Source organism: Oncorhynchus nerka, linkage group LG22 (genome assembly GCF_034236695.1).
Source record: "Oncorhynchus nerka isolate Pitt River linkage group LG22, Oner_Uvic_2.0, whole genome shotgun sequence".
Classification (NCBI taxonomy): Eukaryota; Metazoa; Chordata; class Actinopteri; order Salmoniformes; family Salmonidae; genus Oncorhynchus; species Oncorhynchus nerka.
In genome coordinates this window covers 32,674,767-32,701,970 of record NC_088417.1, presented here as the reverse complement: position 1 = coordinate 32,701,970, position 27,204 = coordinate 32,674,767, and the positions used below count along the sequence as shown (strand labels likewise).

The following is a 27,204-nucleotide window of genomic DNA, read 5'->3' as shown; positions in this document are numbered from 1 at the left end:
ACTCTACAGTGGAAAGTCTGCACATTGTAGTAATCGGATTCACATGGAATTGTTGTTCAATTTAAATGTTTGAATATAAAATTGTTGGTGAAGAGATGAAATGTAATTTTAGCTTCCAAATGAGAGATTTGGGTTTTCATAAGGTTAGGGCTCTGCTCAATCAGTGGCCCGCCCCTGTGAAGGGACATGGGTTATAAAACTTTTCAATTATGCCCTCCCCTCCCTTCCTATATAAAGCCTTGACGAAAATGTAACCTCCTGTTCCAAGTACGTGAGGTCTGCAGCCTCTGTGTTAAAAGGACCAACATGTCAACTACAGAACTAAGCCAAACTCAGCATGAGCTTTGGTTGGGAATGGTATGAACTTTGAACTTTTATTCACTACAGAAGTGATACCTCCTAGCCGTTGAGTTAGCCACAGCAGCTGCAAACGTGGGCTAGGAAAGGACAGACAGACAGAGTATCCAGTCTACCACACAACGCCGTTACTACAACATTCTCCAAAGGACTCGGTTTGGCAACACGGCCTTCCATCTACCACCAACCTACCGAAGCGCAGCTCAGAGTAAATATTTATTGCATTTTCCTTTTCCAAATGGCTGGTAATTTAGAATGCATAAGATACTGTATTTACGATAGCACAGCATCTTCCTTTGTCCCTCAGTCTTCCTGCACTTTCACTCAAACCCAGCCCTTTTCTTTTGTGTAACCAGCTGTCATATCTGTTCCGCCCGCTAGGGATGTTTTCCTTTGACGTAATTTGTAATCAAGTTATAATTCATTCTTTGTATATGTAATTCTGTGTGATTAGTTAGGTATTTAGTAAATAAATAATTAAACCCTATTTTGTATTGCTGATTCAACTTGTTAGCCAGGGTTCGTGAAGAGAACCAAGAATTTACAACTTTCAGATGAGACTGAATTAAGGTGACGATTAATATTGACTGCTATTGATGTAAAATATTACTAGGTCTTTAAGAGTTTATTCGGAAGATAACGGCTCTATAAATATTATTTTGTGGTGCCCCGACTCTCTAGTGAATTACATTTACATGATTAGCTCAATCAGGTAATATTAATTACGGAGAAAGGATTTTATAGAATAGCATGTCATATCACTTAATCCGGCATAGCCAAAGACACAACAATGCTCTCAATGTAATGATCCTAGGCCTGTGCCCTAACAAAGCGGAGTGAGGTTAGGAAAGAGTTTAAATGTGGATCTAAAAAGCATGGGCTTGTCTTGGGCTGTTTCAAAATATCAAGCATTTTGTATGACAGCGTTTCACACGTTGCCGTGAAAAAATATTATTTGTGTTTTATATTTCATTATATTCTATAGGCTATTAGAAACTGGGTGGTTCGAATGCTGATTTGGCTGAAAGCCGTGGTATTTACAGTACCAGTCAAAAGTTTGGGTACACAAGGTTTTTCTTTATTTTTATTATTTTCTACATTGTAGAATAATAGTGAAGACATAACTATGAATAACTCATATGGAATCATGTAGTAAAAAGTGTTAAACAAATCCAAATATATTTTATATTTGAGATTCTTCAAAGAAGCCACCCTTTGCCTTGATGACCGCTTTGAAAACAGTGATTGGTCAACAGTAGGGATTCGTCAATTGCGGGGTTTTTTCATTCAACGAGAGACGAATGGTCTTCATGTAAACTTTTACAGTTGTGACATACTGCACCAAACATCTTTAGTTAGATGTAAAATTGCACAAAGACCTCCTCTGAAAAAACATCTATTTAAGAGCTATATTAAATTAATTCAGATTATTTTAAGGAAGTGTATACCGGCTACGGCATCTCAAGAGCGACAAACAGTACTATTGCTGCCTTTTTCTTGTTTTTCAAACAAAGGTATTTTAAGGGAGTATGCGAGGCACAGACATTCACTTCACCTAGCCTCTTAGCTTTCATTTTACACCCAATTTGATATATTCTTATGAACTTCACATGTTGGTGCTCATTTGTCCTTTTACATGGAAATGCCCTGAATCACGTGGTATCACATTCGGATATTTGATAAATACTATTGAATCAGAACAATGTTTTCATTGTCTCTGTCTGTTATTTTTTTTGGGGGGGGAAGCTGGCCAGCTAACTGTTATTGGCAGTTTGGAACTCACTTTTGTTATTGGTCTATTAATCAATTTACTGTCTGCGAAACTCCCGCCCTTGCAAACCTGCTGATGAGAAGATTGTGTGTAAATTGTATCATAAACTAACACTGATCAAAAATGTTCACACTTTTCATCAGCTGTTGTACAATTTGAAGGAAAACTGAATTGTTACTACACTGTGCCTTTAAGCTAACTTCAAAGATGGGAAGTGTTTTTCTAGAGTATATCACAATGTTCTGTCCCGCTGGGCACAGGCGGCAATTCATTGTTGAAATGACGTAGAGACCACATTGATTCAACTAGCGTGTGCCCAGTGGGATGTTCCATTATTACCACCGAGAGAGAAATATTATCAGAGACATTAAAGGGGCTTTGGTGGTGTGCTCTTGGAGAAGAGTTGGAAGTTGGGGCTCTGCCTCACTCTTCTCTCTCAAACCCCTTCGGAGTGTCGTTACTCTCTGTGGGTCTTCATAATCATGCTAGATTACCATAGAAGACTGTGTGCGTGTGTGCTGTGGCTATCCATAAACAGGCAAGATCAGAACAGAAGATCAGTGAGGATGTTCATAACAGAGTTAAAACAGGGCCAGATGCCACCAGCAGATATCTCTAATAATAATATTATACAGGCAGGCTGGAAATGTACCTTCATATAGGCTAGGTCCCAAATGTCAGAAAATGTCCTATATAGTGCACTATTTTTGACAAGGGCCCATATGGCTCGGGTCAAAAGTAATGCGCTATAGGAAATAAGGTGCCATTTGGGGCGCAGCCTTAGTAGCTGTTCATGTTTTGTGCATGTGTTCTCCATGTGTTCTGTGGTCTGCACTGCAGGTGTGTACTGTATGTACACTACCTTTCACTTAAAAATGTCTGTTTTTGAAAGAAAATCACTTTTTTTTTTGTCCATTTTAAAATAACATCAAATTGATCAGAAATACAGTGTAGATATTGTTAATGTTGTAAATTAATATTGTAACTGGAAACGGCTGATTTTTAATGGACTATCTACGTAGGTGTACAGAGGCCCATTATCAGCAACCATCACTTCTGTGTTCCAACGACACGTTGTGTTAGCTAATCCAAGATTATAATTTTAAAAGGCTAATCGATCAATTGAAAACCCTTTTGCGATTATGTTAGCACAGCTGAAAATGGTTGTTCTGATTAAAGAAGCAATAAAACTGTCCTTCTTTAGACTAGTTGAGTATCTGGAGCATCAGCATTTGTGTGTTCGATTACAGGCTCAAAATGGCCAAGAAACAAAGACCTTTCTGTTTCTCAAACTAGACCCTCTAATGGACTTGTCCTCTTGCTCAGTTGTGCACCGGGGCCTCCCACTCCTCTTTCTATTCTGGTTAGATCCAGTTTGCGCTGTTCTGTGAAGGGAGTAGTACACAGTGTTGTACGAGATCTTCAGTTTCTTGGCAATTTCTCGCATGGAATAGCCTTCATTTCTCAGAACAAGAATAGACTGACGAGTTTCAGAAGAAAGGTCTTTCTTTCTGGCCATTTTGAGCCTGTAATCAAACAAACAAAGGCTGATGCTCCAGATACTCAACTAGTCTAGAGAAGGACTGTTTTATTGCTTCTTTAATTAGAACAACAGTTTTCAGCTGTGCTAATATAATTGCATAAGGGTGTTCTAATGCTCAGTTAGCCTTTTAAAATGATAAACTTAGATTAGCTAACACAACGTGTCGTTGGAACACAGGAGTGTTGTTAGCTGATAATGGGCCTCTACGCTTATGTAGATATTCCATAAGAATTCTGCTGTTTTCAGCTACCATAGTCATTTACAACATTAATAATGTCTACACTGTATTTTTGATGAAATTGATGTTATTTTAAAGGACAGAAATGCTTTTCTTTCAAAAACATGGACATTTTTAAGTGACCCCAAACTTTTGAAAGGTAGTGTATATGCATTGTCTAACCTCAGCCTATGAAGATTTGAATTGAGTTCATCTACCGGTTTTAATGCAAAATGTTGCAAAAAAGTTACTAGTTAAATTACTTGTAGTTGGTCACCATGCTGACCCCTGGTTGATCATTGGGGGACCTGGACCGGTAATCATAAAGTGTCTGAGAGTAGGAGTGATGATCTGTGACCAGATCCTCCCTCTCCATATAATCTTATTCATAATGATCTAAAAGGCAAAACTGATCACCGGGGGCAAACTACCTGCCCTCCAGGACACCTACACCACCCGATGTTACAGGAAGGCCATAAAGATCATCAAGGACATCAACCACCCGAACCACTGCCTGTTCACCCCGCTATCATCCAGAAGGCGAGGTCAGTACAGGTGCATCAAAGCTGGGACCGAGAGACTGAAAAACAGCTTCTATCTCAAGGCCATCAGACTGTTAAACAGCCACCACTAACATTGAGTGGCTGCTGCCAACACACTGTCATTGACACTGACCCAACTCCAGCCACTTTAATAATGGGAATTGATGGGAAATGATGTAAATATATCACTAGCCACTTTAAACAATGCTACCTTATATAATGTTACTTACCCTACATTATTCATCTCATATGCATATGTATATACTGTACTCTAGATCATCGACTGCATTCTTATGTCACTAGCCACTTTAACTATGCCACTTTGTTTACTTTGTCTACATACTCATCTCATATGTATATACTGTACTCGATACCATCTACTGTATGCTGCTCTGTACCATCACTCATTCATATATCCTTATGTACATATTCCTTATCCCCTTACACTGTGTATAAGACAGTAGTTTTGGAATTGTTAGTTAGATTACTTGTTGGTTATCACTGCATTGTCGGAACTAGAAGCACAAGCATTTCGCTACACTCGCATTAACATCTGCTAACCATGTGTATGTGACAAATAAAATTTGATTTGATTTGATGCTAGATCACCACTCCTACTCTGAGACCCTTTGTGAATACAGGCCCTGATATCTTACATAAACCTGATCCGCCATGTCACCAAATAACCACCACGCCCCTCGACGGAAGCCCCAGATTGGCCTGGCTGAAACAGTGTAATTAGCCTGAACCAATCACAGCAAGGGCATTAAGAGTGGATTACCCATTAGCTAGCAGCTTAGTTGTCAGCTGTCGGCCTGCCCTGACTGGGAGGAATGCTGGTAATTCCAGCTGAAGGCTTTCCTCCTCATGTTGTTTGAGAAAAAATATGCGCGACCGGGAGACATATCCAGGCTTAAAGAATTTAGTGGCACTAGCTATATCCGGACTGGGTGGATACGATTACTGTGTTCTGTTGGCACATATAGGTGGCATCCCAAATGGTACCATATTCCCTACACAGTGCACTACTTTTTACCATATAATGCACTACTTTTAACCTGAGCCCTATGGGCCCTGGTCAAACGTAGTCCACTATATAGGGAATAGGGTGCCATTCAGGACATTGACTTAAAGGCTATCATGAGAAGTCCAGATCTCTCAGTTCTGAATGTGTCCATGTGTTGTGTGGCCTAGAGATGTAAATTCCTCAGTGTTAGCTTCTCCAATCTGGTTCTGTGTGTGGTGTGCAGACTGAACCGCAGACCTAGGGCTGACGGTTGTGTGGTTTAATGGTCTGTACTTTCTACATGGGAACTTGAGGTGGGGGGAGAGATGGAGAGCTTTGGCTATATGCTAAATCCACTAAAGAAATTGGATTATTTGTCCCAGTACCATCAGTTATCAATGTTCTCTCCTCTTGTAAGAAAAAAGAAGAAGTCAGTGTCACGAGCTGGAATTGTAAAAGCAAAACGAATTGATCTTGTCGTGGTTTTGGCAGACTCCTCGAGCCAGGAGCCATTTATTAGCCCCTGTCATTTCTGTCCCTTTTAAGGAATTCAACCTTAATCCATCACACATTCTTGATAGTTCAGTACTTGTGTGAGTAACTGATACTGCATGTGTATCTCTGTACTCTCTGTACCTGTCCGTCTGTCCGATGGGCATGATGAGTTATGGTCAGAAGATGAAGGGTAGATCACAGAGGCTAAGCGCCTGGGTCGTGTTCATTAGACACCAACCAAAATAAAAGAAAAGGAACTTGTCCATTTAGGAAATTCTCATTTTAATTTCGCTACGTTGTGCCCAAATACAACCACGGTTCAAAGTGCAGTGGATGGATGGGACCTATGGGTCCTGGTATCGTGACAGGCACTATAGGCTTGTCACGATACCGACATTTGACAAACGATATGTTACCAGGCCAAGTATCACAATACCGTGTAGTATCGCGATACCGCGGGGGGTTGATGGCCTAGGATCCTGTTCACCCCGTCCCCCTGATGCTTGTTCACGTTTTCTATACGTACTCCAAAAACCTGTCACTGAAATTCACACTTCTACACAATACAACACATTTCAACTTCACACTGTGTATAATGTAGTACTGCATAGAATGTTTTTTATTTATTTATTTATTTCACCTTTATTTAACCAGGTAGGCAAGTTGAGAACAAGTTTTCATTTACAATTGCGACCTGGCCAAGATAAAGCAAAGCAGTTCGACACATACAACGACACAGAGTTACACATGGAGTAAAACAAACATACAGTCAATAATACAGTATAAACAAGTCTATATACGATGTGAGCAAATGAGGTGAGTTAAGGGAGGTAAAGGCAAAAAAAAGGCCATGGTGGCAAAGTAAATACAATATAGCAAGTAAAACACTGGAATGGTAGATTTGCAGTGGAAGAATGTGCAAAGTAGAAATAAAAATAATGGGGTGCAAAGGAGCAAAATAAATAAATACAGTAGGGAAAGAGGTAGTTGTTTGGGTTAAATTATAGGTGGGCTATGTACAGGTGCAGTAATCTGTGAGCTGCTCTGACAGTTGGTGCTTAAAGCTAGTGAGGGAGATAAGTGTTTCCAGTTTCAGAGATTTTTGTAGTTCGTTCCAGTCATTGGCAGCAGAGAACTGGAAGGAGAGGCGGCCAAAGAAAGAATTGGTTTTGGGGGTGACCAGAGAGATATACCTGCTGGAGCGCGTGCTACAGGTGGGTGATGCTATGGAGACCAGCGAGCTGAGATAAGGGGGGACTTTACCCTGCAGGGTCTTGTAGATGACATGGAGCCAGTGGGTTTAGCGACGAGAATGAAGCGAGGGCCAGCCAACGAGAGCGTACAGGTCGCAATGGTGGGTAGTATATGGGGCTTTGGTGACAAAAACGGATTGCACTGTGATAGACTGCATCCAATTTGTTGAGTAGGGTATTGGAGGCTATTTTGTAAATGACATCGCCGAAGTCGAGGATTGGTAGGATGGTCAGTTTTACAAGGGTGTGTTTGGCAGCAAGAGTGAAGGATGCTTTGTTGTGAAATAGGAAGCCAATTCTAGATTTAACTTTGGATTGGAGATGTTTGATGTGGGTCTGGAAGGAGAGTTTACAGTCTAACCAGACACCTAGGTATTTGTAGTTGTCCACGTATTCTAAGTCAGAGCCGTCTAGAGTAGTGATGTTGGACAGGCAGGCAGGTGCAGGCAGCGATCGGTTGAAGAGCATGCATTTAGTTTTACTTGTTTTTAAGAGCAATTGGAGGCCACGGAAGGAGAGTTGTATGACATTGAAGCTTGCCTGGAGGGTTGTTAACACAGTGGTTGATTTGCTCATATTTGCAAAGGCCCAGCTGTGATTTGGCTGCTGGAATATACATAAGTGGAGGCTGCTGATGGGAGGACTGCTCATAATGATGTCTAGAACGGTGCAAATGGAATGGCATCGAACACATAAAACCGTTTGTTTCATACCATTCTACGCATTCCGCAACAGCCATTACCACGAGCCCGTCCTCCCAAATGAAGGTGCCACCAACCTCCTGTGATATAGATGCCTAATGATCATTGTGTCAGTGAGGGGACAACACTGCGTGAAACCTTCTTTTCTCTTCAGTTAACACTCTCCCTTCCTCACACAGTCAGTCTGTTCCCCTCACTCTCATACACACACACACACACCACTCTCTCTACCACAAACACACGTACACACACTGCTCCCAATTTTTTTAAACATTAGGCAACAAACAGAATTTATTTTTAAATATAGTTTAGGCTTACTTTAGGCCTATATGAATCCTACCTTTTTAAAGCACATCTCATGAGTAGCAGACCCTTTTCCTTTCTTCCTGTGCCAATCAAATTAGCTTAAACCGACTGTCAAGTTACCAGGTTGTTAGCTAGCTAGGTAACATGACTGAACAACGTTGTTTTGTTATCAAACCAATAATTAGCTACCGGGATCCGTTTCAAACGGCGACATGGTTTTGTACAATTTTATATCAAATGTTCGCAAATCCCGATAGAAAGAAAATAAGGCATCTCTGGTAATATGGGTCATACTTTTTTAGGCTCGAGACGAGCCATTTTTCTTTGCTGTAAATCTGCAAGCATGCTCTGTCACCAAGCGACGCTCCATTTTCCCTCTCTGACACTCAGAGGCGGGCTGCATGACAGTGAACTTGCAAAGTCTACTCAGACTGGTCTGTACTCTTGGTTATAACGGACGATGAAACGATGCAATGTATTAACATTGCTCCTTTTGCGCGCTGCTCCAATGTAAGAAATGTAACAGAAGTCTGGGGTCTGGGGCTGCATCCCCGCTCGCCACCACGGCTAAATGATATATCTTTATTTTAAATTACGGACGTAGTATCATATCAAAGGGTACTACTTGTTCTAAAATGTTGGTGTAATAAGTTTCATGATGTTCTGGCACTATGATATTACTGTGGTACTGGTATACCGTGCAACACTAGTGCACTATATAGAGAATAGGGTATCATCGCTGAAGGACCCAGGCAGCATCTGTCTGGAAGGCAGACATCTGTCTGGAAGATGGCCTTCTTCCTTATAAGGACTGGCAAAAATGTCCTCGCTTGTCCAAATTCTCCTTGTTGTACTATTCTTGTGACGACTTCAGATCCTCCACAGGTATAGTAGAACAAAAGAAACACACACACATTCCTCTAGACTCCAAACATGCCTCTCTTTTGTTTTGTCATTTTGAAAGAGATTTTAATTTCTCTCTCTGCTCATCCATCCGGTGTTTGCTTTCAACAGTTCACACTCCGATTCTAAAATCCAAACCAAATATAAACTGATCCATTTAGTAAGCTATTTCTGTGTATAAAGTAGCATGGATGTGTTGTCCCAGATATGAATGCAATGCAGTCTGATCTTCTTTCTCTAGTTAAGCCTGTGCACTACTGGAGCACACACGCACACACACACACGCACACACACACACAACAAGGATCTCGTTAGCAGCCTAGTAACAAGGACTGGTTTGGTTTTTGGAAGGCACCACTGTTCCCAATGCACACAAGCACATATGAGCTCGGACAGAATGGGGGAATTTCGCTCCAGGCGTTCCTCCATACCTCCCTCGTCCTCTCCCCCTTCCACACCAGACGTTGGTTCTCTCCATCCCTCAAACCATCCTTCATTAATGTTTCACTACGTGGCTTTTGAGAAGTGAAGTGAAAAGTCCAATGATCAGACAGAGTGTGGTTTGATCCAATGGTTAAATGAATCATTGTTCCTCATCTCGTGTTGAAAGCATTACTCAGGGGTCTCTTAAAGCAACACAACGACAGAGAGCACCCTACTATTCCCTATGTTGTGCACTACATTAGACCTGGGCCCTTAGTGAATATACCTATGTAGGTTATAGGGTGCCATTTGGGATGTGACCAGTGTGATGAGAGAGCGCTGCTCTTTTGAACGACAGCTCGTTGAATTCAGTTGTTGGAATTATTACCATAACGTTGTCCAGTTCAGACAGCCACGGCTTACATGCTTTCATTTCAAACATCAAACAGCCAAGGCTGAAATGAATTGACTGTGCCACATTGTCTGGTTGTGTTCCAGACTGGTCAGAATGGTTATCTTGGCAGTCTCTCTAAAAATAGACTCTTGCCGACAGACATTGTGTACAGATGCATTGTATGGAGCACCCTATTCCCAATATAGTACACTACTTTTCACCAGGCTCTGGGTATACAGGGAGTAGGGAACCATTTGGGAAGGAACCTTCTTCTCTACTAGCGGCAGTTATGAGAGGGGTTGGGGGAGACGTTTGTGTAGTTAGTATTTCTGCAGACAGACAGTCCTCACAGGAAATGTAATCACTATCAGCTCAGGTTTGAAAGGTTAATTGGCTGCTTCTCTGTCAGGATGTGAGACTAGCTAGACTCTATGATCTGTGAAATGGAAAGAAATGAATGTCCCAACATGGAAAAACACAGACGCACTTTCATCCTCAGATGGGTTCCTCAGAACTTTCCCTTTTAAAATCCCACCAACCTTGTTACATTAGGTCAAATATTCTCGCTCTCTCTCCCTCTCGGTTTCTCGCACTCTTCGCTCTAGCCCGCTATCTCTATCGCTCTCTCACGCTGACGCTCGCTCTCTCTAGCCCGCTGTCTCTCTGTGTCACTGATTAATTAATACCATTTAACATGGTGACCTTTTTTTAAAATACTTTCCATGTTTTATACTTCCCAAGCTGGACAAGTTGCATGGTTTATTACAGGGTTCCCCAACTGACAGGCGGCCCACATTAAATATCATTTGTCCCCCCCAGGATTTAGCTTTGGTTTGAAATCTGTTCCCAAGTATTCCCACACATAATAGAGATATATGTGAATCCAGACAAATGTAATCAAGGTTTGAATTGATTATGTTTTAGTCAAATATTAAATCTGTTTGGGCTTCTTGCGGTCAATTTGCAGTTCACAAATGATTTGTAATTATGCTCCGGCCTCCTAACCATTGCTGCGTGTCTAGTTGATGATCCATGGTGTATTATATACTGTAGTCAGTTTTCTATCTCACACCTCCTATAGGTGAGATGACTGAAGTACATACAGAAATGAGGGGGAGGGAGTCGTGGGCTTAAGCTGTCGATATGGGGAAAAGGGGGGGTTGGGGTGTGTGTGTGAGATTCAGAGAGAGGGAGAGAACGAGCAATTGATAGGGCTAAAGAGGAGGTGGGTGGGGGTGTTATGTGAAATGTCACAGATGTGATGATGGGGGAAATGAGCGAAGTGGTCTGATTGATACCCAGTGAGGTGGAAATGTAGGTTAATCTGGTCATATGGCACCATACCTCCCTCCAGACCTCTGTACAGTCCTGTGTGTGTGTCCACTAGCATGGGAAAATGAGCAGAGGGGCGTTGGCTGAGCATTTGAAGGAGGGAATGAATGGGGGAAAGATGATGGAGAGGAGGAAGAATGAATGAGCAAGCTGAGATTTGGAGAGAGGGAGTGGATGGATGTGCAATCAGCAGAGAGAAGATTGGATCAATGTAAAGGAGGTGTGGAGTGAGACTGGGAGGGAGGGACCCTGTACATCATCCATCGCTACTACTCTACTCATGCTTGTGATTTAATACTAGAGGTGTGTGCGCGTATGCATTCGACGAGTGTGTTGTGCTTGCTTGCTTGTGTGTGTGTCTGTATTGTCATGGCCACCGAGCGAGAAGCAAATCAGCAGCCCTCTCCTCTGTCCCCACTGAGTCCCCCCTCTCCCCTCAGTCCCCCCTCTCCACTCTGTCGCCTCCTCCACTTCAGTGACTTTAATTAACCTGCTTGACTCTATTTGAATCACCTAGTGTGTCTCATGTAACTTGCGTCAGAAAGACGTACGGCAACATACTGATCTATCCCCGTTTTACATTAGCTGTCCCTGTGGGACTGACCACAATACCCACCGAAGTCCAATATGAGTGACGCCACACCCCCATTTTGCACCAGTGACATTATATGATCCACTCCATCCCTGAGAAAAAGTGTCTGGGTAATGGAATGGACTCACTTCTTGTTCATCTGTGCGTGCGTGTCTTCCCTCATGTGGCCAGTCCACTTTTGGCTCTGTGAGTAGACATAAATGGGGGTGACAGGAGCGTTATGTTGAGGTATGGGTGGATGATGTGCAACAGAGAGGAAAGAATGTGCTGGAGTGGGTTGCCATGTGTTCAGACAGTGATAGACCCCTCCCCCCCAAGCTGCCTTCCTCTGGTCCTAGCTCTGATTGACAGATAGCCCCCTCCCCATAACCTACCCTGGGCTCCTCTGTAGCATGAGGGAGACACCAAGTGGTCACAGTGGGAAACTGCAAGAGGGTCTCTCACTGGTCTCTGTCCTTACTTTAACCAGCACAGCATGTCAGTGAGATTGATGACTTGATTTATTTGACAGATTACATAGGCTACTACTATGCAACGTGATTGGAACAGCACATAGTACAGTGTTTCTGCTGTAAAGGCTGGGGAGAGAGATGGAGCGAGACACCTAACTGTAGGGCCCTCTGGATAAGAACTGCTAAATGACTACAATGGAGATGAGAAAAAGATACATGGATGGAGATGAGAGGGAGGAAGAGTGAAAGGAAATGTAGACTGACATCACACTGTACCTCATTGAAAACCACAGTGGTCTTTATTAGGCCGATATTGCCCCTATCTCCATATAGGCTGCCATATTGCAACATAGGGATTTACTCTGTTCAACTTCTACCAAATTCTCAATTAACCTCCGACCTCAGAATGAATTAATCATCCCATCTCTCCTCCCAGATGCACCCTTGCCACAGCTTGCATCCCAAAAGGGCACCCTATTCCCGACAGAGCCCTGGTCAAAAGTAGTGCACTATGTCGGGAATAGGGTGCCATTTGGAACGGAACTGCCGTATGCTACAGTTACAGGGCTGCATAATGCATTCTAATCTGCCTTTCTGGGCCAGTACTGTTACTCACCCTGACTGGAGAAGAACTAATTTATCAGGGTCTGGGCTGGCAGACGGAGAGACAAGCCAAGATCACTCTGCATAAACAGCAGAACTCTCAGTCAACTTTGTCCCAGTCATGAGAGATAGAGGTCCACATCCTCGGTCCCTCTAGCAGCCAAGGACCCCTTATACAGATTACCCACTCATTCTGTCTGTCACATCTCTTTTAATATCATATTCATCTAGCTTGGAGGAATCCGAGTCTGCGACAAGCTGTGAGAGAAGCGAACTCTGAATATGTACAGACAGAACAGTGAGACCTGGGTTACAGAGTGTAGTGCGTATGACCCAATACATCACTGGGGCAAAGCTTCCTGCCATCCAGGACCTATATACAGTGGGGCAAAACAGTATTTAGTCAGCTACCAATTGTGCAAGTTCTCCCACTTAAAAAGATGAGAGGCCTGTAATTTTCATCATAAGTACACTTCAACTATGACAGACAAAATGAGAAAAAAAATCCAGATAATCACATTGTAGGATTTTTAATGAATTTATTTGCAAATTATGGTGGAAAATAAGTATAAGGTCACCTACAAACAAGATTTCTGGCTCTCACAGACCTGTAACTTCTTCTTTAAGAGGCTCCTCTGTCCTCCACTCGTTACCTGTATTAATGGCACCTGTTTGAACTTGTTATCAGCATAAAAGACACCTGTCCACAACCTCAAACAGTCACACTCCAAACTCCACTATGGCCAAGACCAAAGAGCTGTCAAAGGACACCAGAAACAAAATTGTAGAGCTGCACCAGCCTGGGAAGACTGAAACTCCACGCAAGATCTCACCCCGTGGGGTCAAAATGATCACAAGAACAGTGAGCAAAAATCCCAGAACCACACGGGGGACCTAGTGAATGACCTGCAGAGAGCTGGGACCAAAGTAACAAAGCCTGCCATCAGTAACACACTACGCCGCCAGGGACTCAAATCCTACAGTGCCAGACGTGTCCCCCTGCTTAAGCCAGTACATGTCCAGGCCCGTCTGAAGTTTGCTAGAGAGCATTTGGATGATCCAGAAGAAGATTGGGAGAAGGTCATATGGTCAGACTTTTTGGTAAAAACTCAACTCGTCGTGTTTGGAGGACAAAGAATGCTGAGTTGCATCCAAAGAACACCATACCTACTGTGAAGCATGGGGGTGGAAACATCATGCTTTGGGGCTGTTTTTCTACAAAGGAACCAGGACGACTGATCCGTGTAAAGGAAAGAATGAATGGGGCCATGTATCGTGAGATTTTGAGTGAAAACCTCCTTCCATCAGCAAGGGCATTGAAGATGAAACGTGGTTGGGTCTTTCAGCATGACAATGATCCCAAACACACCGCCCGGGCTACGAAGGAGTGGCTTCGTAAGAAGCATTTCAAGGTAATGGAGTGGCCTAGCCAGTCTCCAGATCTCAACCCCATAGAAAATCTTTGGAGGGAGTTGAAAGTCTGTGTTGCCCAGCAACAGCCCCAAAACATCACTGCTCTAGAGGAGATCTGCATGGAGGAATGGGCCAAAATACCAGCAATAGTGTGTGAAAACCTTGTGAAGACTTACAGAAAACGTTTGACCTCTGTCATTGCCAACAAAGGGTATATAACAAAGTATTGAGAAACTTTTGTTATTGACCAAATACTTATTTTCCACCATCATTTGCAAATAAATTAATAAAAAATCCTACAATGTGATTTTCTTGATTTTCTTTCTCACTTTGTCTGTCATAGTTGCAGTGTACCTATGATGATAATTACAGGTCTCTCTCATCTTTTTAAGTGTGAGAACTTGCACAATTGGTGGCTGACTAAATACTTTTTTTGGCCCACTGTACTCGGCAGTGTCAGAGGAAGGCCCAGAAAATTGTTAGACTCCAGTCACCCAAGTCATACACTGTTCTCTCTGTTACCGCATGGCAAGCAGTCCACCATAGTCACTTTACCCCTACTTACATGTACAAATTACCTTGACCGGCACATTGACTCGGTACACCCTGTATATAATCTTGTTATTGTTGTGTCAATTTATTGTGTAACCTTTAAATGTATTTTTTACTTTAGTTTATTTAGTCAATATTTCCATAGCTCTATTTCTTGAGCTGCATTGTTGGTTAAGGGCTTGTAAAGTAAGCATTTCACGGTAAGGTCTACACATGTTGAATTCGGCGCCTGTGACAAATAGCATTTCATTTGATTTGACTCCCTTCAATGTGGTTCAAAAGAAAATGAGTGGATTGTCTCCCTCACAGAGGATTAGAGATTCTAAATGATATGCGGCGGTGTTCATCAATGACTGCAGTTGCCTTGATCCCATCACTTGGGGTCACAACCTTACCATGCGCCAGGCCTGCACTCTGCAGATGCATCAGGTCTCTCAATCTACCTATTCATTGTCTGAAAAGGTGAATATCTGATCTTTCTCTCTCTCTCTCTCTCTCTCTCTCTCTCTCTCTCTCTCTCTCTCTCTCTCTCTCTCTCTCTCCCCCCCCCACACACACACTTCATAGAGGAGCTATGGGGGACTGGCTGACTGGCTGGGCAATAGCAGCTCAATGGATGGTGATCAGGGTCTTTATCTCCCCTCTGCACATGTTGTTTCTCTCGCCCTGTTGTGAATGTCGAGAGCAGGATAAATATAGTGTCTATAGTCCCCGCCGAACAACTAGTTCATCTGTCAACGCTCTACACTGTGACCTCTCTGGACTCATTGTGACCCAACATCAGGGCATAGAGAGCCAGTTTAACGGCCCACGCACGCACGCACGCACACACACACACACACACACACACACACACACTCGCTGTCTGTCAGGAAAGGGAACTCTCACCACCACTTCCTTTTGTGGTCGTGTGTGCGCGAGCAATCATGTGTGTCCGTCTGGCAGAGAGAGAGATCCTATTTCCTCTGGCTTTCTGACCCTGCCAGTGTCTCAAGTACACCTCTACCTTTCGGGATGGACTGATAGAGCGAGTGAGGTAGCAAGCGGGGATAGACTGACAGACAGAGAGGGACAGGAAGAGAGGGGTAACCAAGGGGGTCAGTGTATTTCGGGGGGTTGCGGCCGTCAGCCATGGTCCCTTTCAGTACATTTAAAGGCTACAGCCGGACAGGGGAGGAGGATGACGAGGTGTTTCTCCGGAGCCCAGGATATAAGGTGACGGACTGAATCAGAAATGTCTGCGAAGGTCTTTTAGTTTGTCGTCGTTGTGATCTAGTAGGTCATACTTGATATATAATGTCAGCTTTTACTTCAACGTGTAAGATGGAAATGTTTGCGTGCTAAAAAATATAATACCTAGGCTATTGTCTATTGCTTCACAAAGTATCTTCTTTCATGTGGCTTAAATTGCCTATTTCAGCACTGTGTTGGCAAACCTTCCGAGAGCTAAAAACTTGACTGAACTTTAATTAACTCCGACGTCTTCCAGACCATCCCATTTAGCAAATGAGGCCACCTCGTTTCTCTTGGCCTTCGCTCTAGTAGTCGGGTCTATTTCTGAGTTTGCTTGCGATAGAGAGAGACCTCTTATTTTCCTTCTCAACAGAACAGGCAGAGAAGGGTCATTAGAATGCAAAAAAAAAACAACGTCTTAGGGGTGTTTGTGTGTTAAGTACCTTTCTGGAGTCCTTCCCTGCGGATGTGGACCTAATAATATGAGCTCTCAAAATGTTGAGGAGAGCAATACTCTCCTTTTTAGAAATCGCAATGATGTGGTACATGTATGCCTGGTGAGCGTTCTCCAAAAATGGTATCGATTTCTTCCATCCATGGACAAAACGCTGTCTGTATGCTCAAGCCTCTTCCTTCCCTCACTAAAATCTTCCTTCTCAGGAAAATACTACAGTTTCTATTGCCAATCATTTTTACATGTGTTGTTTAGCAGAGGCGCTCTTATCCAGAGCGACGCACAGTTAGCGCAATGATATTAAGATGCCGAGGTGAGACGACCACATATCTCGGTCGTAGTCAGTACAATTTCCTTCAATAAAGTCATTATCAGCAAAGTCAGTGCTAGTAGGAAATGACCGGTAAACGGGGTGGCACCATGGGGTTTATCTAAGCTGCATTTGGAACCCCTAACCTTTCCTTAGGGTACTTCATATCACTTTTGGCAGTTGATTTCCACAGACTCATATCATTCAGTTCTCATTCTCAGTTCCCCTACTAAGTTTGGCCTTTTGACAGCTGAGTTTCAATGTAGAATTAGCCTTGCTATTATTTGTTTGGTCCTTTTTGACTGACACCCAGCAGCTGGAAATATAGCACACAAAAAGATATAGCAAAGAACTTTTATTTTTATTTTCTACTGTACTTCACTAGAATCATACACAGACTTTTCGGTTAAGGACCTTCTTCATTGTGTCTTTACTCCCAGCTGCCGACGTCTGCTACCAGTGCTACAGTCAGAACACTGAATGGACAAGCAACGGGGCCTCTCCCGGTGCAAACTTCACTCTGTTCCAGCGCAGCTCTACAGGATATTAAATAATTATTTTGGATTATATTCCTATTATTCCAGGCCAAGCAGGAAGCCCCATCTGTTTCCATTCCAGGGAATGTCTGTCTGGCTGTGCTGTCCGGTGTTTTTACTCAAACTCACTCCCCTCCCTAATCTCTGTCGCATTTCCTCTTGCATTCCTCACCTGCACTTTTGGGACTATTCTATTGGTTCCATCGTAAAGTACACACAAAATCAACTATTTGACATACTGACGGTATGTGTTTGACCCATGGGGTCTAGTCAGGTGCTTTTCTATCGAAGGTCTATCTACGTGATGACTATGGCCACTTTACACAATGTTGGTTTGACCCTTGGCAGTCTGGCTACCACTACTGTACCTCAACCTCGCTATCTTATTCCGAACCCAAAATATTATTCTGCAGTAATACATTTGATTCTCAGTAGTCATGGAAATCCTGTCTGTGTTGTTGTATAGGCCAGACTGAGTGGCATGTAAAACTGTTGACTGAGCCAACTTTCAGTTTCGCCCCCCAACCTTAAATATACTAGCATTTTGCACATTTCCTCAAAATACAGGTTCAACAACACCACACCAGCAATATGGCACCACTATTATGCAACATGCCGTCTTTCGTTTCTTGTCTTGACAATATCATAAACAACAGCTCAGCCAAAAGCCTCTTTTGTGTGTCCAATGTTTAGTCTGAAGGTAGCATTTAGAGCTGTTGTAGCCTGGAATCCAAACGGAATATCACTCTTTTTAACTATTGTTTCAACGGAGTAATATTCCGTTTTAAATTCCAGGCTGAGAGGTTTGTTATTTGTCTCCTCTCCATTGTCAGTGAGTACTTTGGTTTAGAGATTGACGGTGGATATCCCTGCAGACGCTTCGCTCTTTAATTGATGAGAGACAGGAAACCCTCCTTCTAGTGCTGTCTCTCATCTGCCTACACTTCCTCTTTCAAACACCCCTGTATTCCTTCATAACGCCAATGACCCTTTGCTTTTTATTCTTGAAATCGTTCCTATCATCTCCTAATGTGGGCATTGTATTTACACCCAATTATGGCCAATCAATATCCAGTAATGCTAAATCTTGAATTGTGTTGTAATGCACAGTAGTTTTTATTTATGCGCAGTGTTTGTGTATGGATTTTGCATCAAAATAAGGCATTTGACTGGCCTAACAATGAATAGCTTGGCTACAGTTGGAAGTATGTAGAATAGATATTGGATGCCATGCAGCATTGTTTTGACACTGGGCTAGGAACAGATGGCTAGAGTGTGTTGCAATGTCCGTCCGTACCACATGTTTCTGATTTGCCAAAGCTGCCCATGCATCCTCTTTCTACTTCCTGCTTTGCCGTGGAGATTGTATCACTGTGGTCTGTGGTCCGAAAACGACCCTCTCCCCTACTTCTCCGCTCTGTAATGCACCTCAATAGTTCTCCATTAACGGAACGTCTCCAGCCAGTGCGTGCTGGCCACGCTACTCTGTTGGAGAGGAAAGGTTAGTCGCTTGTGAAAAACTCTTTATCTCTCCCTCCTTCCAGACGACGTCTCCGGCGGGGCAGGGCCGGCCCGAGTCCCCTGTCTACACCAACCTCCAGGAGCTGAAGATCTCCCAGTCCAGCCTGCCCCCCCTTCCTTCAAGCTCCCCACTGCATGTCCTCGGGGACTGGGAGACCCACAAGGACCTCACCGGCAGACACTTCTACTATAACAGAGCCTGCGGCGAGCGCACGTGGAAACCGCCCCGCGTACGGGATGCGACTTGCAGTACCAGTAGTAGTCGGGGAGACCCCCATGGCACAGGAGAGATGGAGGTACGTAAACACACCCTCATGGGTGCCCCATCGAAACAGACCCTCATTCCATTGGCTGTATTGCTGTAGCATACTGTCGATACAGTCAGAGCTTAAGTTGAGCTGTAAAGCGAGGGAGAAAAGAGTTTGGTTTGGATCCAACGGAGGAAGTTTAACCAATCATGTTGACCCCTGCTGCTGATCTACAGTCTACCTAATCTATCTGTCCCCCTAACGTATCAACAACTGCTCTGAAAGGTGGCCCTTGGGGCCTAATGATTATATTTTAGACATTTAGCAGACATTTCCCCTAGCAAAGTAGTTATCAGTAGGAAAAGACAAGTGCATTGTTTTTTTTTTGGGGGGGGGGGTTACTCCTTGAAGGGTTTCAGATGTTTTCGGAAGATTGGCAGGGACTCTGCTGTCCTGACGCTAGGGGGAAGCTTGTTTCGCCATTGGTGTTCCAGGACAGAGAAGAGCTTAGACTGGGCTGAGCGGGAGCTGGTGTAGGGTTTGAGCTGGTGTAGGGTTTGAGCTCATTGAGTGAGGGGCAGTTCCCCTTGCTGCTCCGTAGGTAAGCACCAGGGTATTGGAAGCGGATGCAAGCTTGGACTGGATGCCAGTGGAGTGTGTGGAGGAGCGGGATGACATGGGAGAACTTGGGAAGGTTGAACACCAGTCAACTGCGGCATTCTGGATAAGTTGCAGGGGTGGACAAGCGGGGACCCCAGCCAACAGAGAGTTGCAGTAGTCTAGACGGGATATGACAAGTGCCTGGATTAGGACCTGTGCCGCTTCCTGTGTGATGTAGGGTCGTACTCTACGGATGTTGTAGAGCATGAACCTGCAGGATCGAGTCACTGCTTTGATGTTGTCAGAGAACAAAAGGGTGTTGTCCAGGTTCAGGCCAAGCTTCTTTGTGCTCTGGGAGGGGGGGACACCATGGAGTTGTCTACCGTAATGGAGAGGTCTTTGAGCGGGCAGGCCTTCCCTGGGAGGAAGAGCAGCTCCGTCTTGTTCGAGGTTGAGCTTGAGATGCTGGGCCGTCATCCAAGCTGAGATGTCTGCCAGACACGCAGAGATGTGTGACGCCACCTGGGTTTCAGAAGGTGGAAGGAGTTCAGGTGTTGAGGCTTAAGGGAGCGGTTTCGTGACTGGTCTGGCCAGTGGTAGTCCACGTCCTATTGCAGCTCTCCCTGGGTTTTGAAACGGAGCGAGTGTGACTCTGTGTTAAATGAAACCAGGTCAGGACTGAAGTAGGTTTCAGGCCGACGAGGCCGTACTATATTTAAGTGCCGCTGGAGTACTAAGTACCAGTTAGAGAGATGCTCTCCAAATATTTATGATTCATCTGATGTAATGCCACAGCTGACTGAAGCGCCTATGGTGTGCGTCCCAAATGCCACCCTATTCCCAATCTAGTGCTATACATTTGACCAATGTCTATAAGGCTCTGGTTAAAATTAGTGCACTAAATATGGAATAGGGTGCCATTTGGGATACTGTCTGTGTTTGCTCGGCATGTCACTTTCATATGTTACTACCGTGGGAAACATGAGGGAGAATGTACGGAGAGGAATAGATGATTTCCAACAACTGTAGAAGTTATATTGTGTTAACTGTGATCAGTGAAACAAGCTGTTGCTATTTTGATGAGGGCTAGGTAGTAAAATAAACTGCGTATCCTCAGTTTAGATTTCATGTAGAGTTAGTGGTACAACACTGCCCCTATGAGGTGGTTCAGTGTATTGCAAACAGGCAGGAACTATTAGACTGAGTACTCCGTTTGCAACATGCCAAATTAAATGCTGGTAAATTAACATGGATTTACATAGTTGGTCAAGGTCTCATTTTCCTGGGGATTTAAGCCTTTATGGTGGTGGGATGCATGAATGCATTGTTGGGTGTTTTCGTTTTTCATTTTTTTTTCTTATTATGGGTACTCTACAGCTATGTCATTGTTCATTCACTACTAAATCAAATCAATTGGTCCCGTACACATATTTTGTAAATCTATTGATCTATCAATCTCCCTAGTGGTGCAACAATCTAAGGCACTGTATCTCCGTGCTAGAGGAATCACTACAGACCCTGGTTCGATTCCAGGCAGTATCACAGCCAGCCGCGATTGGGAATCCCATAGGGCGGCGCACAATTGGCCCAGCGTCATCCGGGTCAGGGTTTGGCTGGTATAGGCCATCATTGTAAATACAAATTTGTTCTTCACTGACTTGCCTAGTTAAATAAAAAATTAAAAAATATGACTCTGGAAAAAAACTTGGTTCTACCCGAATCACAATGGTCTCTTTCTCTCCCTTTCACCCTTCTTTTGCTCCTCCTCCTCCCTGCTGCCCCCATGCAGCCAGAGTCTTCCGAGGAGAACTGTCACAGCAGCACCTACTCCAGTCAGTCGGACAGTCAGTACGGCACGCCCCCTAGAGGCTGGTCGGAGGAACTGGACGAACACGGACACACCCTCTATGTCTGTGAATATACTCATGAGAAGGTACTGGGGCTCTCCTCTCCTCCTTTGGTTTCACTCTCTCTGTTTCTCTGTCACTTCTCCCAGGGCTCAGGGTATTGTCCCGGGTTCATAGGGGATGGGTCCTAAATCAATAAATGATGCATGTCTATGATCATGTACCCATGGCAGGACTGGCTTTGGGAATTTTGGTTGAGAGAAGTTGTTTTTGTTTGCATTTATTTTTGAACATTTTACCATGCTGTTATCCTTGACAAGCAGTGTATTTATGAAACTGTCATCAGTGCTGATTTATTATATGTGTTTGTAGTGGATAAAGCACGTGGACGAGCAGGGAAGGCCGTACTACTACAGCGCTGATGGGTCCAGGTCAGAATGGGAGCTACCCAAAGTAAGTAAACATATCAATGTATTGTGTTACGTTGTGTTGTGTTGTGTTGTGCTGCGCTGGTTCTGGTTTTACCTCCAATGCAGTGTTTTCCGTAAGTACATGGAGTAGGCAGCCAAATAGAAAAAGTAGCCAGCAAGGGAGTTCCTGGTTGGGAGGGTCCGGGGGGCATGCCCCCCGCAAATTTGTTTTGCAGAATGAGCTCTATTTTGATTCCACCCGAAATACACAGCTAGATTATTGAATACTTTAATGACTTTACCTCCCAGATTGGTAAAATGTGTTGTGGTATTGAGTAGAAAGGCATGATTTACAATTAAAATGACTGAAAATGTATAAATTCAGCGTGTTGTTGTTTTGGATATCATGTAGGTCTATATGATCAGAACTATTTTCTAAGTAAGAACATCTTTTTTTAACATTAAACCCATATTCTCTTGAGATTAAAGTCACGTTTTCAGTTTTACTGAAATGTATTATTTTTGTCCTTCAAATTATGCATTTGATTAGCGTTGCTGCTGTGGACACTTGGGGTAAGAAAACCAACCTGTCAATCAGTCACTGTGGGTGGGACTTTGAGAGAAGGCGGTAGATTAGTAATGTAGTCAGAAACTAGTTTAGTCCACTCTTTCAATTGAATTTATTGTGGAAAAAACGAAATCTAGTCTACTCTATCTATTTAGTTTATTGTGGAAAAAGCCTATGAAAAAAGTTTGTGTTCTGTCAAGTAAACATGAATTCCCTGTTGAGAAACAATATAAAATGGTTTTAAAATGCAAAATGTTCAGTGGGGGAGGATGGTTCTCACCAATTCGGTTCCATTCTGCTAAAAGATCCTCTCAAAAAATAACCGTTTGTTCACAAACTACCCAACACTAGGCTACACTGACGAGTCACTTTAGCAGCACTGGTAAGTCTGGAAATGGGCCTCGAATCCTCGGAAAATACAAACTAGATCTTTGGCTTACTTGCCCCGATGCGATACCATGGGAATATAGACTGAGTGTATAAAACATTAGGAACACCTGCTCTTTCTATGACAGACTGACCAGGTGAAAGCTATGATCCCTTATTGATGTTACTTGTTAAATCCACTTCATTTGGGGTGGGGGGGAAGAGACTGGTTAAAGAAGGATTGTTAAGCCTTGAAACAATTGAGACATGGATTGTGTATGTGTGTCATTCAGAGGGTGAATGGGCCAGACAAAACAACTAAGTGCCTTTGAACGGGGTATGGTAGTAGGTTCCAGGTGTACCGGTTTGAGTGTGTCAAGAACTGCAACGCTGCTGGGCTTTTCATGCTCAACAGTTTCCTGTGTGTATCAAGAATGGGCTACCACCCAACGGACAACCAGCCAGCTTGACACAACTGTAGGAAGCATCGGCGTCCACATGGGCCACCATCCCTGTGGAACGCTTTTGACACCTTGTAGAGTCCATGCCCCGATGAATCGGGGCCTGTTCTGAGGGCAAAAGGGGGTGTGCAACACAATATTAGGAACGTTTTCCTAATGTTTTGTACACTCAGTGTAACTACGTTGTATGATTTGTAAATATTAAAGGGATATAGGAGATCGACTTTTCAGCCAGTTCGACACCTTTTTTTAAACTAGTCAACACTTGCTGTTCGGTCGTCAATCAAAGCACAGTAGGGTAAATAGCCTATACTCCTGGCTCTGTGGCTCGGCAGGTAGCATGGCGGGTAGGAGCTGACAAGGTAAAAATCTGTTGTTCTGCCCCCGAGCAAGGCAGTTAGCCCACTGTTCCCCGGGCGCCGAAGACGTGGATGTCGATTAAGGAAGCCCTCCGCACCTCTCTGGTCCAAAGGGGTTGGGTTAAATGTTGAATGCATTCAATTGTACAACTGACTAGGTATCCCCCTTTCCCATTATAGGCCTATGAAACACGCATAATAAAATAAATGAATGTGCCACAAAACAGTAATTAAGTGGATTTCAACTCATCGTTACCACGTACATTACAACTCCCTCCTCCGTGAAAAATACATTTGACTGCAGCCAACCACAGCGCACAAAAATAATAACACTGATACCGAGAGGCAGGACAGACAGCAGACTGGCAAACCAGCAGTGTCTCTGTCATCGCTCGCTTTGTTGACTGTCAGGGACCTGTCCTATGAATAGATCACTAGAAGATGCATGTCGTTCGTTTTAGCGGGAGACTGCTACACGAAGGCTTTCCTGACTAGCGAATTGAAACTTTTTAAATGAAGAGAAGCCTAGTTAATTTACGAAGTGGAAAAAGTAGCCGGCTCACAATGAGTCTTATCAGCTTTTTAGCCGGCGGCCGGTGCTTATGGAAAGTACTGCTCTGACACTACAACCAGGTAGCACACTTCCTACTGCCTCAGTCTATTTCCTCCCCGGTGATCCACAGTCGTCTTCGGTCTCCGTCACCTGTGGTCCATTGACGGCGTGGAGGTTGTGGCCTAATGTACTTGACAGGGACTATTAGTGGCTAGTGACTCTCCTGTAATCTTGTTGGTTTAGCAGGGATCAGAGAGGTAGAGAATAGGCATTAGCTTTCATTTGGCTGGCCAACCGGCAGATACAGGGATACAGACACACACACACACACACACACATACACATACATACTGTAGATACAGATAAGCTGGGTGCAATGGTATCCTTTAGCTATCTTGGATGAATACACATGCTGGGAGCTCCTTCTCTCTGAGAGGGTGCCTTCTGATGGGTGACTGATGATGCGCTGGGCCATGAGAAGAGAGGTATGAAGAGGAGATACTGGAAAAATGCCAAGAAATAGCTCTTCTAGGACCTTTACTTTGTCATCTGATCAGTGGAGGATAATGAGTTAACCCTGGACCTCTCTTTCTCTAACCCTCACCCACCCTGTCTCGCTTCTCTCTCTTCTCTTCTCTCTCTCTCCCTCTCGCTTTCTGTCCTCTGACTTTCTCCACCGTCTCGCTCTCCTGCCTCCCTCTCTCCCTCCCTCCAGTACAACTTGTCTCCTCCCCAGCCAGGCGATCCCCCCAAGAGTCGTAGTCTGGAGCGGAAACATCCAGACCCCATCGTCCTGACCAAGTGGAGACACAGCACCTACGTACTAGACCTCAACGACAAGGTAAGACCACATGCTCTCGGTCTATGTGTAACAGTAACCTTCTTTCAGAAACTCCATCTTTACTGTTGTCAATTCCATGGAAATGGTCAAATCCGGAACTAAACTGAAATTACAATACCAATTTTCCTCATTGATTTTTTTGATTAATTTAATGAATTGAATGGAACGGCCCCCAACCCTGGTTGTCACCAACCACCACTTTTTTTAATGTTGTAAATAAGTTTGACGCTGCTCTGTGAGAGTGTTCTTGAACCCTATCGAAGTTGTCTGGTCAGTACCACAGGTGGTCAGTCTGGCCAGCATGTGGTCACTTCACATCCTCTTGGCCTTGTTTGGGTCTCTTGAGTTTTTATCCCTAAATAGCTCATTGACAAATCCCAGTCACATGCGATGTAGGCTAAACCATGCTCTCCAAACATTCTCCTTGGGACTAGTCCGTTGGGTCCATTGTACCTGGGAAAGTTAATCAGGTGCAGCCTTAGCATTTGAACATATTTGACGGATGTATTTGACCCAGATCTTTGTGGTTCTGTTCCAGTTCTTTTTCAAAAAACTCAGACGCTTTGAATCGAGCCATCACATGGGGAGATCTGGTCGCAATCTTTACCGTGGTAAAGTTAGTATCTCCCGCTCTCACACCTCCCCTCTTACTCGGCCTCCACCAATCCAGAGCGGAAATGATCAGATACCTACCTATTGCTGATTTTTAAGCCTGAAATGCGGCGTAAGAGGCTGCCTCGCAAAATCTTAACTCGATCTTGATCCGGAATCAATTCCTTTACTCAATCAAATATGCTATGTTGATCTCTGTCTGTCTGTGAGTCCAACCAAATCATTTAAAGAATGCCTTTGACTATACCCTGAAAGTGAAACAAAGCCTTTAATCTAACTAACATTTTTCCTTTTTAGTTGACACAACCACTTCACAATAACCTAGTTGTATGTTGGCGTAACATGTTCAAATCCATTGGCAGTTTGACGTCAGGTAATCTGCCTTAAGTACCCTAGGGTGCAGTGCATCACTCTAGCTCTATTCCATGGGGGGACGAGTGTCTGCGGGTTTTCGATACTCCCTTATACTTGATTGATGAATTAAGGTCACTAATTAGTAAGGAACTCCCCACACCTGGTTGTCCAGGGCTTAATTGATCGTAAAAAAACAAAAACCTGCAGACACTCGGCCCTCCGTGGAAGGAGTTTGTCACCCCTGCACTAGCTATTATGGAAGATTTCTGCTCCAGATTCTTGATACATTTTCTCTTTCTCACCAACTAACCCTAATCTGACCATTCTCTTCATCCTACCTTGTCTAGTCTCCATCATCATCATGTTGACCTTGTTCTTTACCACTCTGTCTGTCATTGTGTAGGAGTGTGGCCCTACAGCCCCCAAGCACAGTTCTCCTGACTTTGACTCCTGTTAGTAATTCCCTGGCTTTGACTCCACAACATGCAACATCCATCTAACATTTTATGTCTCCTCTCTCTTGACACGATTGGTGCGTTTGTAAATTCCCTCTGGCTATCTACTCCGATTTCAGAGGGCTCTCGTCTGTGTGCCAGAGTGCAGAATAATTGATGAATTTATGAATGGCTGGTGTTGGTAACCGTCGACAAAAAAGCGCAATTAAATTGTTGCCAGCAGCACAGTGACAGTCACCAAATCTCTGGTTAACATGAACAGCCTAACCAGCTCTGCTAGGGTGAGTAAAATGGTGAGAGTGAGGTGTTCTCTCATTTGTGTCTGGAAGCAGCTAGCAAACTAGCCGACATTAGCCAATTAGCTTGGGTGCTTGACTGCCAGAACGCTCAGATCAACCCTACTCCTCGGCCAGAGCGTCCAGTGTGCGCTCTGAGCGCTCCAAGAGCAAAACGCTCTGAATCTACAAATGGGCAACCTGACAACGCTCTGAATTTACAAACACCCAGAGAGCACTCTGGCACCCCAGATTGAATTTACAAACACACCCAATGTCTCACCAATGTGACATCACCATCTAACTGAACAGCAGCAGTTAGGGAGAGCTCCTCCTAAAATGTCCT

General features: G+C 43.9%; 1 protein-coding gene across 4 annotated transcripts in view; it reads left to right on the top strand.

The window, feature by feature from the left end:
- LOC115105110 (rho GTPase-activating protein 12-like) overlaps positions 1 to 27,204 on the top strand; it is a 99,816-nt gene that overhangs the window by 55,170 nt on the left and 17,442 nt on the right. For 2 of the 4 annotated variants that reach the window (XM_029626742.2, XM_029626744.2), the window contains exons 3-7: positions 18,933 to 19,205; positions 21,547 to 21,690; positions 21,977 to 22,057; positions 25,037 to 25,162; positions 25,701 to 25,778. In XM_029626742.2, coding sequence (XP_029482602.1) covers positions 18,933 to 19,205; positions 21,547 to 21,690; positions 21,977 to 22,057; positions 25,037 to 25,162; positions 25,701 to 25,778 — 702 coding nt within the window. The remainder of the gene's footprint in view (positions 1 to 18,932; positions 19,206 to 21,546; positions 21,691 to 21,976; positions 22,058 to 25,036; positions 25,163 to 25,700; positions 25,779 to 27,204) is intronic. The other 2 variants (XM_065007133.1, XM_029626743.2) reach the window with 2 other exon arrangements.